Source organism: Pterocles gutturalis, unplaced genomic scaffold (genome assembly GCF_000699245.1).
Source record: "Pterocles gutturalis isolate BGI_N339 unplaced genomic scaffold, ASM69924v1 scaffold15794, whole genome shotgun sequence".
In the NCBI taxonomy this organism is placed as follows: domain Eukaryota; kingdom Metazoa; phylum Chordata; class Aves; order Pterocliformes; family Pteroclidae; genus Pterocles; species Pterocles gutturalis.
This window is the reverse complement of record NW_010128489.1, coordinates 2,207-14,803: the sequence shown is the minus strand read 5'-3', so window position 1 is coordinate 14,803 and position 12,597 is coordinate 2,207. Positions and strand designations below refer to the sequence as shown.

General features: G+C 51.2%; 1 protein-coding gene across 1 annotated transcript; it reads left to right on the top strand.

Annotated features, from left to right (window-relative positions):
• Positions 1-8,175: 8,175 nt before the first annotated feature.
• FAM212B (family with sequence similarity 212, member B) lies at positions 8,176-9,168 on the top strand (the record flags this gene model as incomplete). The annotated part of the gene is made up of 1 exon (XM_010079656.1): positions 8,176-9,168. A coding segment is annotated over one exon (993 nt), but the record flags the coding sequence as incomplete, so codon positions are not given.
• Between the last annotated feature and the right edge of the window lie 3,429 nt (positions 9,169-12,597).

Sequence of the window (12,597 nt, the reverse complement as noted above, 5' to 3'; positions counted from 1 at the left end):
TTATATTAGTCAACCAAGACCTTAGCCTGGCAAAAATTTGTGTATGTGCTTGCTTTAAAAACTGGGAAGGACAGTTGGCCCCTTCAACAGAACTGCTCATGACTCCACTGACAGCAGCCTACATCTTCACACATTTAGTTTTTACTAGTCACATTCTTTCCCCTTCCCACCCCCCGATTTTTGTTACTTAAAGACTTACTTCAACAACAAATTCCCAGGGTATCAGAGTGCAGTCCTGGAGCTGTTGCCAGGACAGCCCGCAGGCTGACAGCTGGAGGGACCCTCTGCCTTCCAGCGTTCCCTTCATCAGCCACTCCAGTGAGTGCAGATTGCATTAGGGAAGGTAGGAGGACTGTGTTAATTAAAATAACCATCAATGATATCCTGAGCAATAACAGCTTTTAAAAATCAATACGGTCAAGATAGCCTGGAATTAACATAGATTAATGTTTCTTTAAAGACCAGCAAGCAGTGCGATAGACAGCTGGGACCATCTGCACTGAATGGCGAGTGGGAACTGAGCCTCTTGACCCTTTGCCACTGTCTTCATTACCGGGCAGGTCATGCCTCCAGTCGCTAAATGCACCAGAACCAAGGATCATGCAGGAGGAATGGTGGGAAGGACTTGGCCAGACTGAGACAATGAGCCGCTTCGTGCCCAGCTCCCGGGCATCACTGCTCATGTGGAAACACAGGGGTTTGCATTATGCCCAGGGAGCAGCTCTGGCGGGTGGGAGGCACTGCTGCGTGGCAGAGCGGGTGTCGTGCCGGCGCGATCTGCAGAAATGCTGTGGGAGAGGAACCAGGCTGGCTGGGGCTGGGCAGGGTACCAGCTGACAGTTAAAGGCCATTCGGTGAGCAGAAGTTTAGTTTGCCTTGGTGTAAACCAGCCTTTGGCTGGTTTTGAGAAGGGGATTTTCTCAAAAAAGAGTGGATGTTGGCACAGCTCCCAGTTCCCAAGGAAGGGTTATCTTCAACTCTCTCCCAACCACTGGGGATGCAAGGATTCCAGCTCTGATTTTTTTTCTGCTGCTTTGTGTTTTAAAAACATATTTAAATAATCATGTGCTTGGTTTGGGCTGCTGGTGTGCCCAACATTTCAGCACACAGCCTGTGCACTGAGATCACACCGTGCTTTGCCAGACAAGTCATAGATGAGCGGGGGTCCGGCCGTGCTTACACCGATCTGTGCAGTGGCTCTGGGAAAGCTCTGCTGTGGCTCCTGGGGATGAATCTGACCCGTTTCAGTCAGTGAGAGATCTCCTGTTCCAATTGCGTGTTTTCTGTTGTAAGCAGATAGTTTCTGGCATGTGTGGTGTCCCTTTGACTGGAATTTGTTCAGAAGCTTCCATGTGCAAACGCTTCACGGCCGGGAGAGCCTGAGCTGACGCAGCCGGGCATCCCAGCTGGGGGGGGATCGGGGCAGCTCTGCGGCCGGATCGATCGCCGGAGCCAGGGTCCTGTCCCAGGGCTTTGGAGGAGCCACGCCAGCGCTCTGCACCTCTGGCTCTGTATGGAGGGAACACAGACAACCTTGTTCACCTCCTCTGGAGAGCCCCTGGAGATTTATGGATGCAGCGTGGTTTGTGAGAATATGCAGTGCTGCTTTGTAGGTCTGTGGTGGAGTAAGTCGTGCTTCTCCACTTCTGTCATCTGTCCTTTGCATGGCAGTTGTGGAATGTGCTGCAGAGCCTGTGGATCTTCCATTAACGCAATTAATCCCAATACCAGCAGTCCTCTTCACTTCACGGGCTGGATTTGGAGTCTGCAAACATCATTCTGAGGCACAGAAATAGTATGTCTGCTTTCTGAGTTACAGAATGTTATCTCAGCTGAAAGATCAGATTTAACAAGAATTGTCTTGCTCGGGGATTAGCAGAGAGGAATTTCATTTCCGTGTCTCACGCTGCAGATGGCATTATATCCATAAACTTTCTGACACAGGGATTGTTTGCATTTGTGCATAGTAACATCAGCACACATACCATGGGACTGGGGTTTCGAGGCTCTTCTACAGTGAGAATAATTCACTTATTACCTAGCTAGGGACAGATGAGTTCATGGGGCAGATTTATCCTGCACTGGGGTTTGCATGGCCGTAACGGGCAAGGGGTCACAGTCAAGTTAGCTGTGTGTTAACTTTACTTTGCATGTTTTGGTCTTTCTTGAGGAATCCAGGATATTTCTGGGCTTGCTGTTGCTTTTTTCTAGGAGAAAAAGTATTAAACTAGGTGTTTAAAACAAAAACCACCGCTCCGACTTGAACTTTGGAATGTTCTCGCTGCACATTCATCATAAATGGATTGCATTATTGAGTCTGATAGAGTCTGACTCCCTTCTTACATTAATTTATGTCCTGGTAGACAATGTTTCTTGCTATGAATATCTTGGAGGAATAGAACATTTGGTCTGAGTGAAAAATTTAGCCAATTATTTTTCTTCTCTGTCTCACACTGGGTCCTATTCCGGTAACTGTGTCATACCCGAGGAGCCTGCCGTATTTCCATTGCTGTTCTGGAGGAGCAGCTCCGGTGATTTGCAGCAGAGCGAGGCACAAATGACAGACCTCAAGGGCTGACGTCACCCTTGCAGCTCCAGCAGCTGGAAACACCAACTCTGTTTGTGTCTCTGGTCCCTTGGAGGGTGGCTCTGCCCATCGCTCCTGGAGACAGCCGCAGGAACTCGGGTGGTTATCACAGGATCTCCTTCCTTGGTGGTGCCCTAAGGGAAGGTGCAAAGGAGAAGCTTGACAGCGGATGTCCTGTCACATGCAACCTGGGGAGAGAAAAAGCAGTCGTGGGCTTTGTCCGCTTGTTTATTTCCAGGGCAGACTCCTAAGGATGCTGGCGGGCTGTTTCAGACTGCCGGCTGCGCACAGTCAGGAGTGTTAGAGACCAGACCCCCAGGGAAGCAGAGCACTGGGCTGGAAACCCCCACCTTTAACCATCATCTGCAGTGATCAGTCTGTACCTTGAGGCTTGCAGTCTGTCCCAGCCCTGGGTTGTGAGTAAAAGCCTGAAGGTCAGAGTTCTTTGTGGTCCCTTTGTTTCCTGGTTGTAGAAAGACGATTTTCTAATCTGCCTTTAAACCTAGCAAGTGGGCTTGGGAAGCAGAATAACATCATCACGGTGGAAACAGAGGCAGTTGAGTGAGGAAGATAGTCAATTGAGTGATGTGAACCACGTCTTTCATAGTTAACATCTGTTTAAGATCTGTTTAAACTAATGGGAAAAAAAGCATTTGGTAAGGTTTCAGCATCCTTCTTCTCTCAGATAAATTGGGAGCTCACAGTTAACATCCCCGCTTACACCTGAAGTACTCTGGAAAGACAAGAGGTAAGAAAGAGACTTCAAATTCTTGTGATAAAGTGCGAGGAGAAGAAGATTGCAGGTCCTTGGCATCCTTCAAGGGAAGGAAAGGAAAGGTGCAACACCGAGCCGGAGAGGAGATCTGTGCGCCGTGCAGCGCGCTGGGAGTTCTGCCCAGCCACAATTGCGGGCTTGGCGAAGATTAATCTAGTTAGTGACCCAAAGGAAAACACAGCAACAATATGATCCGCTCAGCAGTTCTAAAATAATTTTGGTCTCTATTATGTCATCCTCTTTAAATACCGATTGTTGGGGTTCTGTCGCCCATCAGCACTATTATTAAGAACGGCTCTTTGCCGTTTGTTCTTTCCTGTCCTCAGCAATAACTTCCTCTCTTTGCATTTCTTCTACCCAACAGCTGGACATCTGTCTTCCTCCTCGTTATGACAAACATGCTGAGAGCTCTTCTTTCCAGTTCTCTGTGCTCAGCTGAAAGCTGTGGTGTGTTCTCTGGGCTCTTCCTTTTCTGCCGTCCCCATCCCAGAGCTGCTGCAGTCCTGGGCTGGGGACAGACAGCCGTGGCTCCAGGGGACCGATGGCAGCTGAGTCCTGAGAACTCGGTGAGGGGAGGTGCTAGTAAGAAAACATTGGTTCCCAAAGTGGGTTTAAAAAGTTACTTATTTACTTGTGAAGTAGGAAGCGACAAGTAAAACCTCCCTCAGTTGTACGTCTCAGGAATGTGCTTTTGACGTCGTTAAAACGCCAGTAACTGCTGGCGGGTGCTCCGTGGGGCAGGCTGTCCTCCTGCTGCGTTAATCAGTGGTGGGAGATCATTGATCTATGAACTGTGTAAACCAATTGTGGTGGTAGTCCTGGGAGTAAGTATTTTGAGGAGATCATTGAAAAGGCTCGGCTTGCAAAGCGATTGATGCCTTTGCTACTCAGAATGGTGGATTTCCAATGTAAAAAAGCTCTGTGTTTGAACTCGGACAGTTTTGCAAGGTGCTCACTGTTTGTTCTCCCCTCATCAATATTTCTTGGTCATTTGAAAGTGCTTGCAAAGCTTTTGAATTTTGCACTTCAGTTTTCAATGCTCGGGGCGACTGTGGTTTAAGCAAGCTCTGCTTTGTAGAAGGATTTCGCCGGAGCTGCCTTGCCCGTGCCTTCACAGGATGGATCTGGAGGCAATACCTTACTGCTGGGGAAAGGAACGTTCAACATCACACGCTGAATCCCAGCCACTGCCGGGGAACACGCACGTCACACCCGCGCTCAGCCCTGTGCGTACTTGTCTGGCTGTGAAAGGCTTGTTCAGAATTAGACTAAAACTTTTTCATGCCAATTTTTAGGGATTGCAAAAGTTTGAGGAGTAATAATGAGATGCAATTTGAGGCATCTGATTCTGAGATGTTTTATAGAGATTAATCTGAACATCCACAAGTTGTCATGGTTCTCATTTGGCTTTTCTTGGGAGCAGAGGTGCCAACCAACCACTTGTGTCGCAGCACAAAGTGTCTCAAAGTCAACCCCCAGAGTCCCTTGGAAAGCTGAGGGTTTGTGCACCCCGAGCAGGGAGCAGCGGGTACAGGAAGGGGGGATGCTGATGAGCAGGATCTGTGCTGGACCGGAAGGTTTTGCAGGGAATGCTGTTTCCCCGTCCCGCTGCTCTGCAGCGCGGCTGAGCATGGGGCTGCTCCAGCAGCAGCTCTGGGATGCCCAGCTCCCGAGCGTGCACCAGGCAGGACATCTCCTGAAGCCCCGTGGCGGCCGGCTCGCGTAACGACGCTTGCATAACCCCAGCCAGGACCGTCAGGGTCTCTCTCCATGCCACATTAAGGCTCTCTGGGGTTTTGTGTCACATTCACGCTCTGGCTGGCATTGCACTTCAGTTCATCGCAAATTCCAGTTGCTTCTACATGAAGTGTGTGACCGCAGAGCCAGCGAGGCCACAGGGGTTGTCCCTTCAGCCTGGAGTTCCCGTCACTTGCAGTCAGAGCATCTCTCTGACTTCCAGCCCAATCGGCTCCATTATTTGCAGAAACTTTTTTCCTCTGGCAGCCCAGAGAGCTCAGTCCTGACCCTGTGCCAGGGCGGTGGTCTCTCCTCTGTGGGGGGTGTTCCTTTACTGGGGAGTCCCAGAGAAGCCAGGCTGAACTGGGAAGAACGGAGATCTTGGCAAAGAGGAGACAGTGCCTATTAGACACTGGGGAAGAAACTTTTTTTTCCCTCCCTGTGGAGTTTTCTCTCCAGGGTGAGTACTCTTAATTACCGCAGGGTAATTACTGGTGGATGACATCCAAGCCCTGCAGACTGTTTGGTCACCCGATCGGTGACTTCACTTTGGGCTGGGTATCCAAGCCCTGCAGACTGTTTGGTCACCGGGTCGGTGACTTCACTTTGGGCTGGATTTCGCTCCTCTTCAGCTCTGTGAGAGCCTGAGCAGATACCGTGAAGATCAGGAGATAAAGCAGGGGATTGTTTGCTTTGGTTTTTAACTTGCACAACCCAAAGTTTTAGCAGTGTTTGTAAGCTGAGTTAAAAGCTCCAGGGTCTTTAAACATCTCTTGCTGATGGTGCCAGAGGGACACCGAGGCCGGAGGGCAGGATCCGTCCCACCCCAGAGCAGGTCACTGAAACCAGAGTCACGTCCCAGAAGTTTCTGTCCCTCTGCAGTGAGGGGACAGCTCAGCCCAGCCCTCGGCGTCATGGAGAAGCATCCAAACCTCGTAGGCACTTACCGGAAAGTGTTTCTGCAAAACATCCCCGCTCCTTCCCCAGGGACTGGGGCTCCCCAGGCTGGTGCCAGGTTTGGCAGAAGCAGCTCGTTTGTTCAGAGGAAAAGTTCTGGAGTCCGAGGTTTGGGGGCTCAGGGCTTTTCTTTTTGGGGGAGCCTGGATCAGCCTGGGAGGAACGACCACGCTGACAATAATTGCTGCTGATGAAATGTTAATGCCTAACGGAGCCGTGCTGGATGAGGCATGCACGGTAACGATACCACCCATGGCGGGGAGTTAATTGAATCAATGAGGTGAAGAGCGGAGCCGCCCGACATATGCCAGGGTTTGCTCAGCCCGGTCATTACCGCGGGACCCTCGTCACTCGTCACCGCATGATTACAGCCGAGGGATTTGGTGGGAAGTGGCCAATGAGGGGCCGGGCTGGCTCCAAATCCAGCTTTTTGCAAAGCCCCAGATAAAACAGACTGCCATTAATAAGGCGAGAAAGGTTAGGACAAGCAGCATTACGGCAAATCTGGAGAGGTAAGGTGATAGTTCTGTCTGTGGCTTGGGGAGCATATGGCCCCAGCTTTTGCACGGGAAACCCAGAGCTTGGCGGGTCTGTAAGCGGGGCATTAGTCGCGTACCTGCAGAAGTAGAGGTTTATTTGCTGATGTTAAAAAATTAGATAGCTGGAGACACTCGATAGTGTAATCGGGAAGCTCAACACAGATTTTCTGTCTCTTCATAGCCTGTGTGCTCATTCCGGGTGATAAATAAGTTTGAGTGAAGCTCTGAAAAATCATCGTAATCTGCCAGCTAGTTTTGGGTTCTGGGTTTTGAGATGGAGATGTGTGGTCGGAAACTTGAGGAGCTAGACTGTTACAGAGATCCGATTTTTTGATGGCTGTTGTTTCTCACTGGTCAGATCCAGGTACAGAAATGGAAATGGAGCAAGTAATTGAACTAATTCAGTTAAAATGAAGGAGAGGTAAAAAAGTAAAGCATGATACTGTAAGGCTGAACATAAGATGCATCTTTTTTTCACCCTAAGCTTGAGATCTATGGCTGTACACAAATTGTGACGAGCCTTTTCAACTGTTTATGACAGCAGAGGCTGAAGCTTTTCCTAGACAGGTGTAATCTCTGCTGCAAACCACCTTACATCAGTGTGACACGTCTGAACCCCCAGCCCTGCTGTTCTTCCCCTCTCCTTCCCATGCCCCACTCCCCCTCCCTGCTGGGATTTAAAAAAAAAAAAAAAAAAAAAAGTGGCAGCTGTTGGAAAGTATAGGCCATTTGTTTTATGGTGCAGCTTTGGGAATATGATCCAGATCCTACATGAGAGAGAGAAAGCAACAGAGCGAAAGGGAAGAGGGGGGAGTTTAGAAGCTCTGGGAAATAACTTGCTTATTTTAAGCCTGGTACAGAAAGTTAAAACTTTATAGCAAGGTTCAGGGATAAAGCAGAACTGCAGCTAAAGGTCCTAGCTTGGGAATCAAGGAGATTGCTAGTTTAATGTAAGTCATTGTAGAGTTTGTTGGTTGTTTTGTACAAAATCTCAAGTGCATTGAAATGTCTTTGATTGTCCTCTAGGGAGAGGTGCCTGTAAGGAGGGTATTAAGATCTGAAGACATGTTATACAGTAACAGTGGGATTCTTATTGGGGTTTATTTTCTATTTACTTTAGCACTTTAGGTAAAGAAACAAGGTTCTCTGTGGAAGGCACTTACGTTCATTATTCTCACTCCTGATTTCAGTTAGTTCCAGGGCACAAAAGACACAAAAGCAGAAGAATATGCTAAAAGTGGCGGCAGCCAAAACCATTCATAGCTCTACGCCTTGGGCTTCTGCCAAGCAATTGATGGAAACTCAAACTATTTTTGTTGTCAGGTCAGAAAATCCACTCTTCCTGTCAGCTCCTTTTATTCCTAAAGGGAAACTCCTAGGGAAAAAAAAAAAATCTAAGAACAATCCCATTTGCTGTTCCATGAAATGGATGTGGTACAGGTAGGATGCATCTAAAACGTAGTCAGTAGGAAGAGGGGATGTTTCACAAGCTGCTCAGCCCAGCTCTCCTGCCCTTTGTTCACAATGTTTTTTCTGGCTCCTGGGGACACTGACCCGATGTCCGCTTCCTTCCCTCGCAGCTCTCCATGAAGGAGGTGGGCGACGGGCTGCACGAGCAGATGAACTGCATGATGAGCGCGCTCCAGGAGCTGAAACTCCTCCAGGTCCAGACAGCGCTGGAGCAGTTGGACATCTCGGGCAGCCGAAGCACCGCTCCTGGCGCTGAGCAGCACCGGTGCTGCCGGAGCAGCAGAGATGTGCCCGGGGCCCGGCGGGATGAGTGGCCGCGGGGGGAGGCGTCAGCAGGGGAGCGCAGCCCCACATCCCTTGCACGTGCCATGCCACGGGCAGCAGGTTTGCCCCATCCTGCTGCCCTCCCAGGGGACAGCCACCTTCAAGACACCCCCTCCTCCTTCGGGAGCCTCCGCAGCGAGGATGTTCATCCCCCAAAAGGACCTTCCTCCACGTGGATCACAACGGAGCACGTCCGCCCCAGGACATTCGAGCCCAGTAGCCAGGGCACAGCTGGGGGGTGGCCGGCGTGCCGGGAATGCCCGGGCTGTGACGATGGCCATGACTGGACGTCCTCCCTCATGTCCCAGAGCAGGAACCGGCAGCCGCTGGTCTTGGGGGATAACATCTTTGCAGACTTGGTTGGGAACTGGCTGGATCTGCCAGAGCTGGATAAGAAGGGGGAGAAGAGCGAGGGGTCCCTGTCCATGAGCAGGTCCCAGGAGCTCTGCAGGAAGTTCTCCCTCACAGCCAACATCTTCAAGAAATTCCTGAGGAGCGTCCGGCCAGACCGAGACAGGCTTCTCAAGGAGAAACCCTGCTGGCTCCCGCCTGAAGACAAACAGCCCGAAATTTCTAAGAGACCCAAAAAGATGAACAAACTCAAGGGGACATTTTACTTCCCACTTCACGGGAACATCCAGAACCATCACAGCAAAGCGGAGAGGTGCCCAAAGGCGGAAAGCAACAGTGAGAAACCCAGAACGGGCACCAAGAAAGTCCACGACACCATAGACTACACCCAGTCTGGGTTCGACATCAACACAGCTGTCTGGGTCTGAGTCTGGCGGTGTTCTCTGCTCCCCTGAGCATTTGTTTCACACCAGAGAGGAGCTGGAGGCCGTGCACAGCTTTCCAGGGGACCCTGGGCTCTCAGGAGGGACCGAGATGAGAGGAGTCCTCTGCAAAGCGTGCTGGGGCTTCAGCCACTTGCACATGGTGTTTTCCGGAGAACTGCGGCTGCAGGAGCAGTCTGAGCAGCAGCTGATGTTTTGGAACTGGTATTTGCAAAAATAATCATAATCTTTAGCAGTTTTAGGGTGAGTGGTGCCACAGATGACCAGCTCCAGGAGCCAGGCTTATGTCAGCCACTTTGGGCCCTTCCATCATCTCCGGTGAAAACAGCTGCAGCACGAGATTCACTGTGTGCATGTGTGTGTATGAGTGTGCAAATACATATAGAGGTTTTTGGTTTTTTTTTAAATCTATTCCTGCTTGTGTGCACTTAAAACTGGGTTAGAAACCAGGCGACTCAAGTGTTATACCTGAGGCACTTGTTATTTAAATTGCAAGAAATAAGTCTGAATTGATAAGACTTGAGCAAATGCTAAGTGGGGGTGTTGCACCCCAGCTTTGCTGCATTGCATCTGGGGGGTTTTCCCCATAAACTGCATCTCCGTTGTCCTCCCAGCATCTCTCCTTTCCCTGCCAGTTAAACCAGTAGGACACAAGGCTCCTTCTGTGGAAGTTTGTGACCCTGGAGCTCTGGGGGGGCTTTGGGTCTCTCCCTTGTCCCACAGGTCACACCAGATACAAGGTTGCTAAAGTTTATTGTTGAGGTTTTCCCAAGATACAAAGTTTGCAACAGACACTGTTGTTGTTGTTGTTTCCTGTCACTGTTGTGTACAAACCGTGTCCGGACAGAACCACGTTCTCGCTGTCTGGCTCTCTGAGTTTCCAATAAAGTGGGATCAGTCTCCTGTGCTGCGGGGCCGTCTCCATCCCCAGTCCTGCTTTTCTCCGGCGCAGAAGCTTCAGGGTTTCCTCCATCATGCAAACCCAGCCGGGCAGGCACAGAAGGCTCGGCTGGCGGGGCCGGAGCAGGAGCGCGGGCGGTTTGGGTTAGCCTGTTCCCAGCCGGGTCCAGGGAAGGTTATAAACCACAGCAGGGGAATAGCTGCAGCCAGAGTCCCAGCGCTGCTCTGGAGACACGTCCCGCTGCAGCCGGAAAGCCTTCAGGTGACACTGTAACGTCCATCCTTCTCCCCCAGCACGGGGAAAGGCAGAGGGGAGATGTTTGGGGGAGAAACCGCTGCTGAGGGAAGGGCCTCGGAGCCGCACAGCCCCTGGCTGGCAGAGGAGGACAGGGCCACAGGGTCCTGCCGCAGCCTCCTGCCCCCCATCACTGTCCCCAGGAGCTAAACGTGATCGAGGCAAGTCCCTGGCAGCTCTGTGAGCCCCGGGGTGAAGAGCACACAGACCCTACGGATTGCATTGCATTGCAGCCCCCGTTCCCATTAGCCGGGAGTCGCCGGATGCTCTGCGTGCGCAGCAGTGTTATGTTGCAGAAACCTGTTCTGCTCACTCCAAGTTTGGGAAGGGCTCATGTGCGAGCAGTAGTATTATTTTTTTTAAACATGCAATTCTATTCCTGTTGTAACTTCCCAAGGCAGAGCGGCCAGTGGAGCAGAGGCATGGAGAGAGAATTTTTTTTTTTTTCCCTTGCAAATTAAATATAGGCACAAGACAAGCCCCGTTTCTGCCCATACAAGGAGAGGAGCAGGTCAGCATCTGAAAGCTGTGCTCAGCACTTTTTCAGGAACATGAATTGCAAGCAAACTTTTGTTTTCCCTCCTGACAGGCTTTAGGTCTGGTTGTTTTCCCCCTTCTGCATTTCCCTGAATGCCAAAAGGCTGTTTCTAAACCATTTTGGTTTCCCCCTCTTTTATCAGCAGTTCATCCTGTTACAAACACACCCCCCCCAAAGGGGAGAAGCAGCTTTCTGCAAACAGCAGCACAAGAGAGAGCAGCAGCTTTTCCTGCACCCCCTCAGTCCCTGCAGAGCCCGGCCTCCCCAAGGGTTTCCCTGGAGCAGGATGGCATTGCCCTGGGACACCCCCCGCCCCAGGAGCGCGCTCGGCCGTACCTGCATGGCACCAAAGGCTGAGCCCACACAGAGAGGAGCCTTGGCTGGATGGGAAGAGGCTGTGGAGAGTTGCCCCCCCCCCCCCAGGGGCTTTTTAAGCTTGTCATGGAGCATTGCCCTTAGCTGTGGTGAGGGGGGTGGGCAGCAGGCAAGGGCTGAGCCTGAGCACAGCTGGGCAGGGGCACGGCCACGGCCATGGCCACGGCCACTTTGGCCAAGAGGTGGAGGGCACATTTTGCAGGTGGTTACCTCTCCAAGGCCATGCATTATGCAGGCAACAGGATGTGTTTATGCAGAACAGGGAGATCCGAAGCCTAAAACGCACATTGGGAACCGAATCCATGGGAAAAGCGGTCTTGGGGATTGCCCCCCCATTTCCTCCCACCCCTCCAGCACCCCGCAGAGGCTGTGCAGCCCACGGCTTTGTGAACTCACACCCACGTTGCCAGCACACGCGGTCCCTTGCCCGTGCTGGATCCCACCCCAGCAGCTGCCGCGGTGCCGCCCCCATCATCAGGGTCTCGCCAGGAGCTGATGGAGAGTTTCCCTTGAGAACGAGCACTTTTGGCCCCGTGTGCTCCCCACAGCTGCCCTGGCCCCCGGGGAACCGCCGGGTCACCCTGCCTGTGCCAGGGAGCTGCTGGAAGATCAGCCGCTGAACGCAGCCGTGCCTGCGCCGCTCGGAGGAAGCCCCATTGTTTCTCGTTTCACGTGGAAAGGGCAGTTCTTGGCCCCAGCTGCCACCCACGTGTTCCTTTCCCACCCAAAATAATTGCTCCTGCTGCAGCCAGCGCTGCCGAGCCCGTGCCCGCTCCCACCCGAGTCCCTGCGGGCAGGATCGGAGGTGGCAGTGGACCAGATGCCCAACAGAGCTTCAGATGTATTTATGTTCTCTCTGCCTCTTAACTATATCTTCAAAAGATGTTTTGCATTGAAATGGGATTTTCCAGGGCGTTTGCAGTGACAAATTCAGTGTGACCGAGGCTTCAAACAGACGCTTGAAAATTGCAAGTAAATGTAGCTGGATGTCAAAGTTCTTAAGATAAAAAAAAGTATTTAATAAATATTCTTTAAGAGGCATTCAAATAATAAAGAGTATCAGCCAAGCCAGACAGCCTACCTAATTTAGTCTCCAGAGCAGGATCTGCTAATAGATCGGGTAGGATTTGTGAATTACCGTTTCACTTCTCCAGGGACTTTTCCTGAAATGATAATGGCTTTTTCTCTGCTTTTTTTCATGAAACTGCCATGAAATAGTTCCCCGTTATGAAGGATGAAACCTACCTAATTAGCACAATGACAGCCCTTAATGAGGCCCTGGCTGTGTTCTGCGTCTTTGATGGGA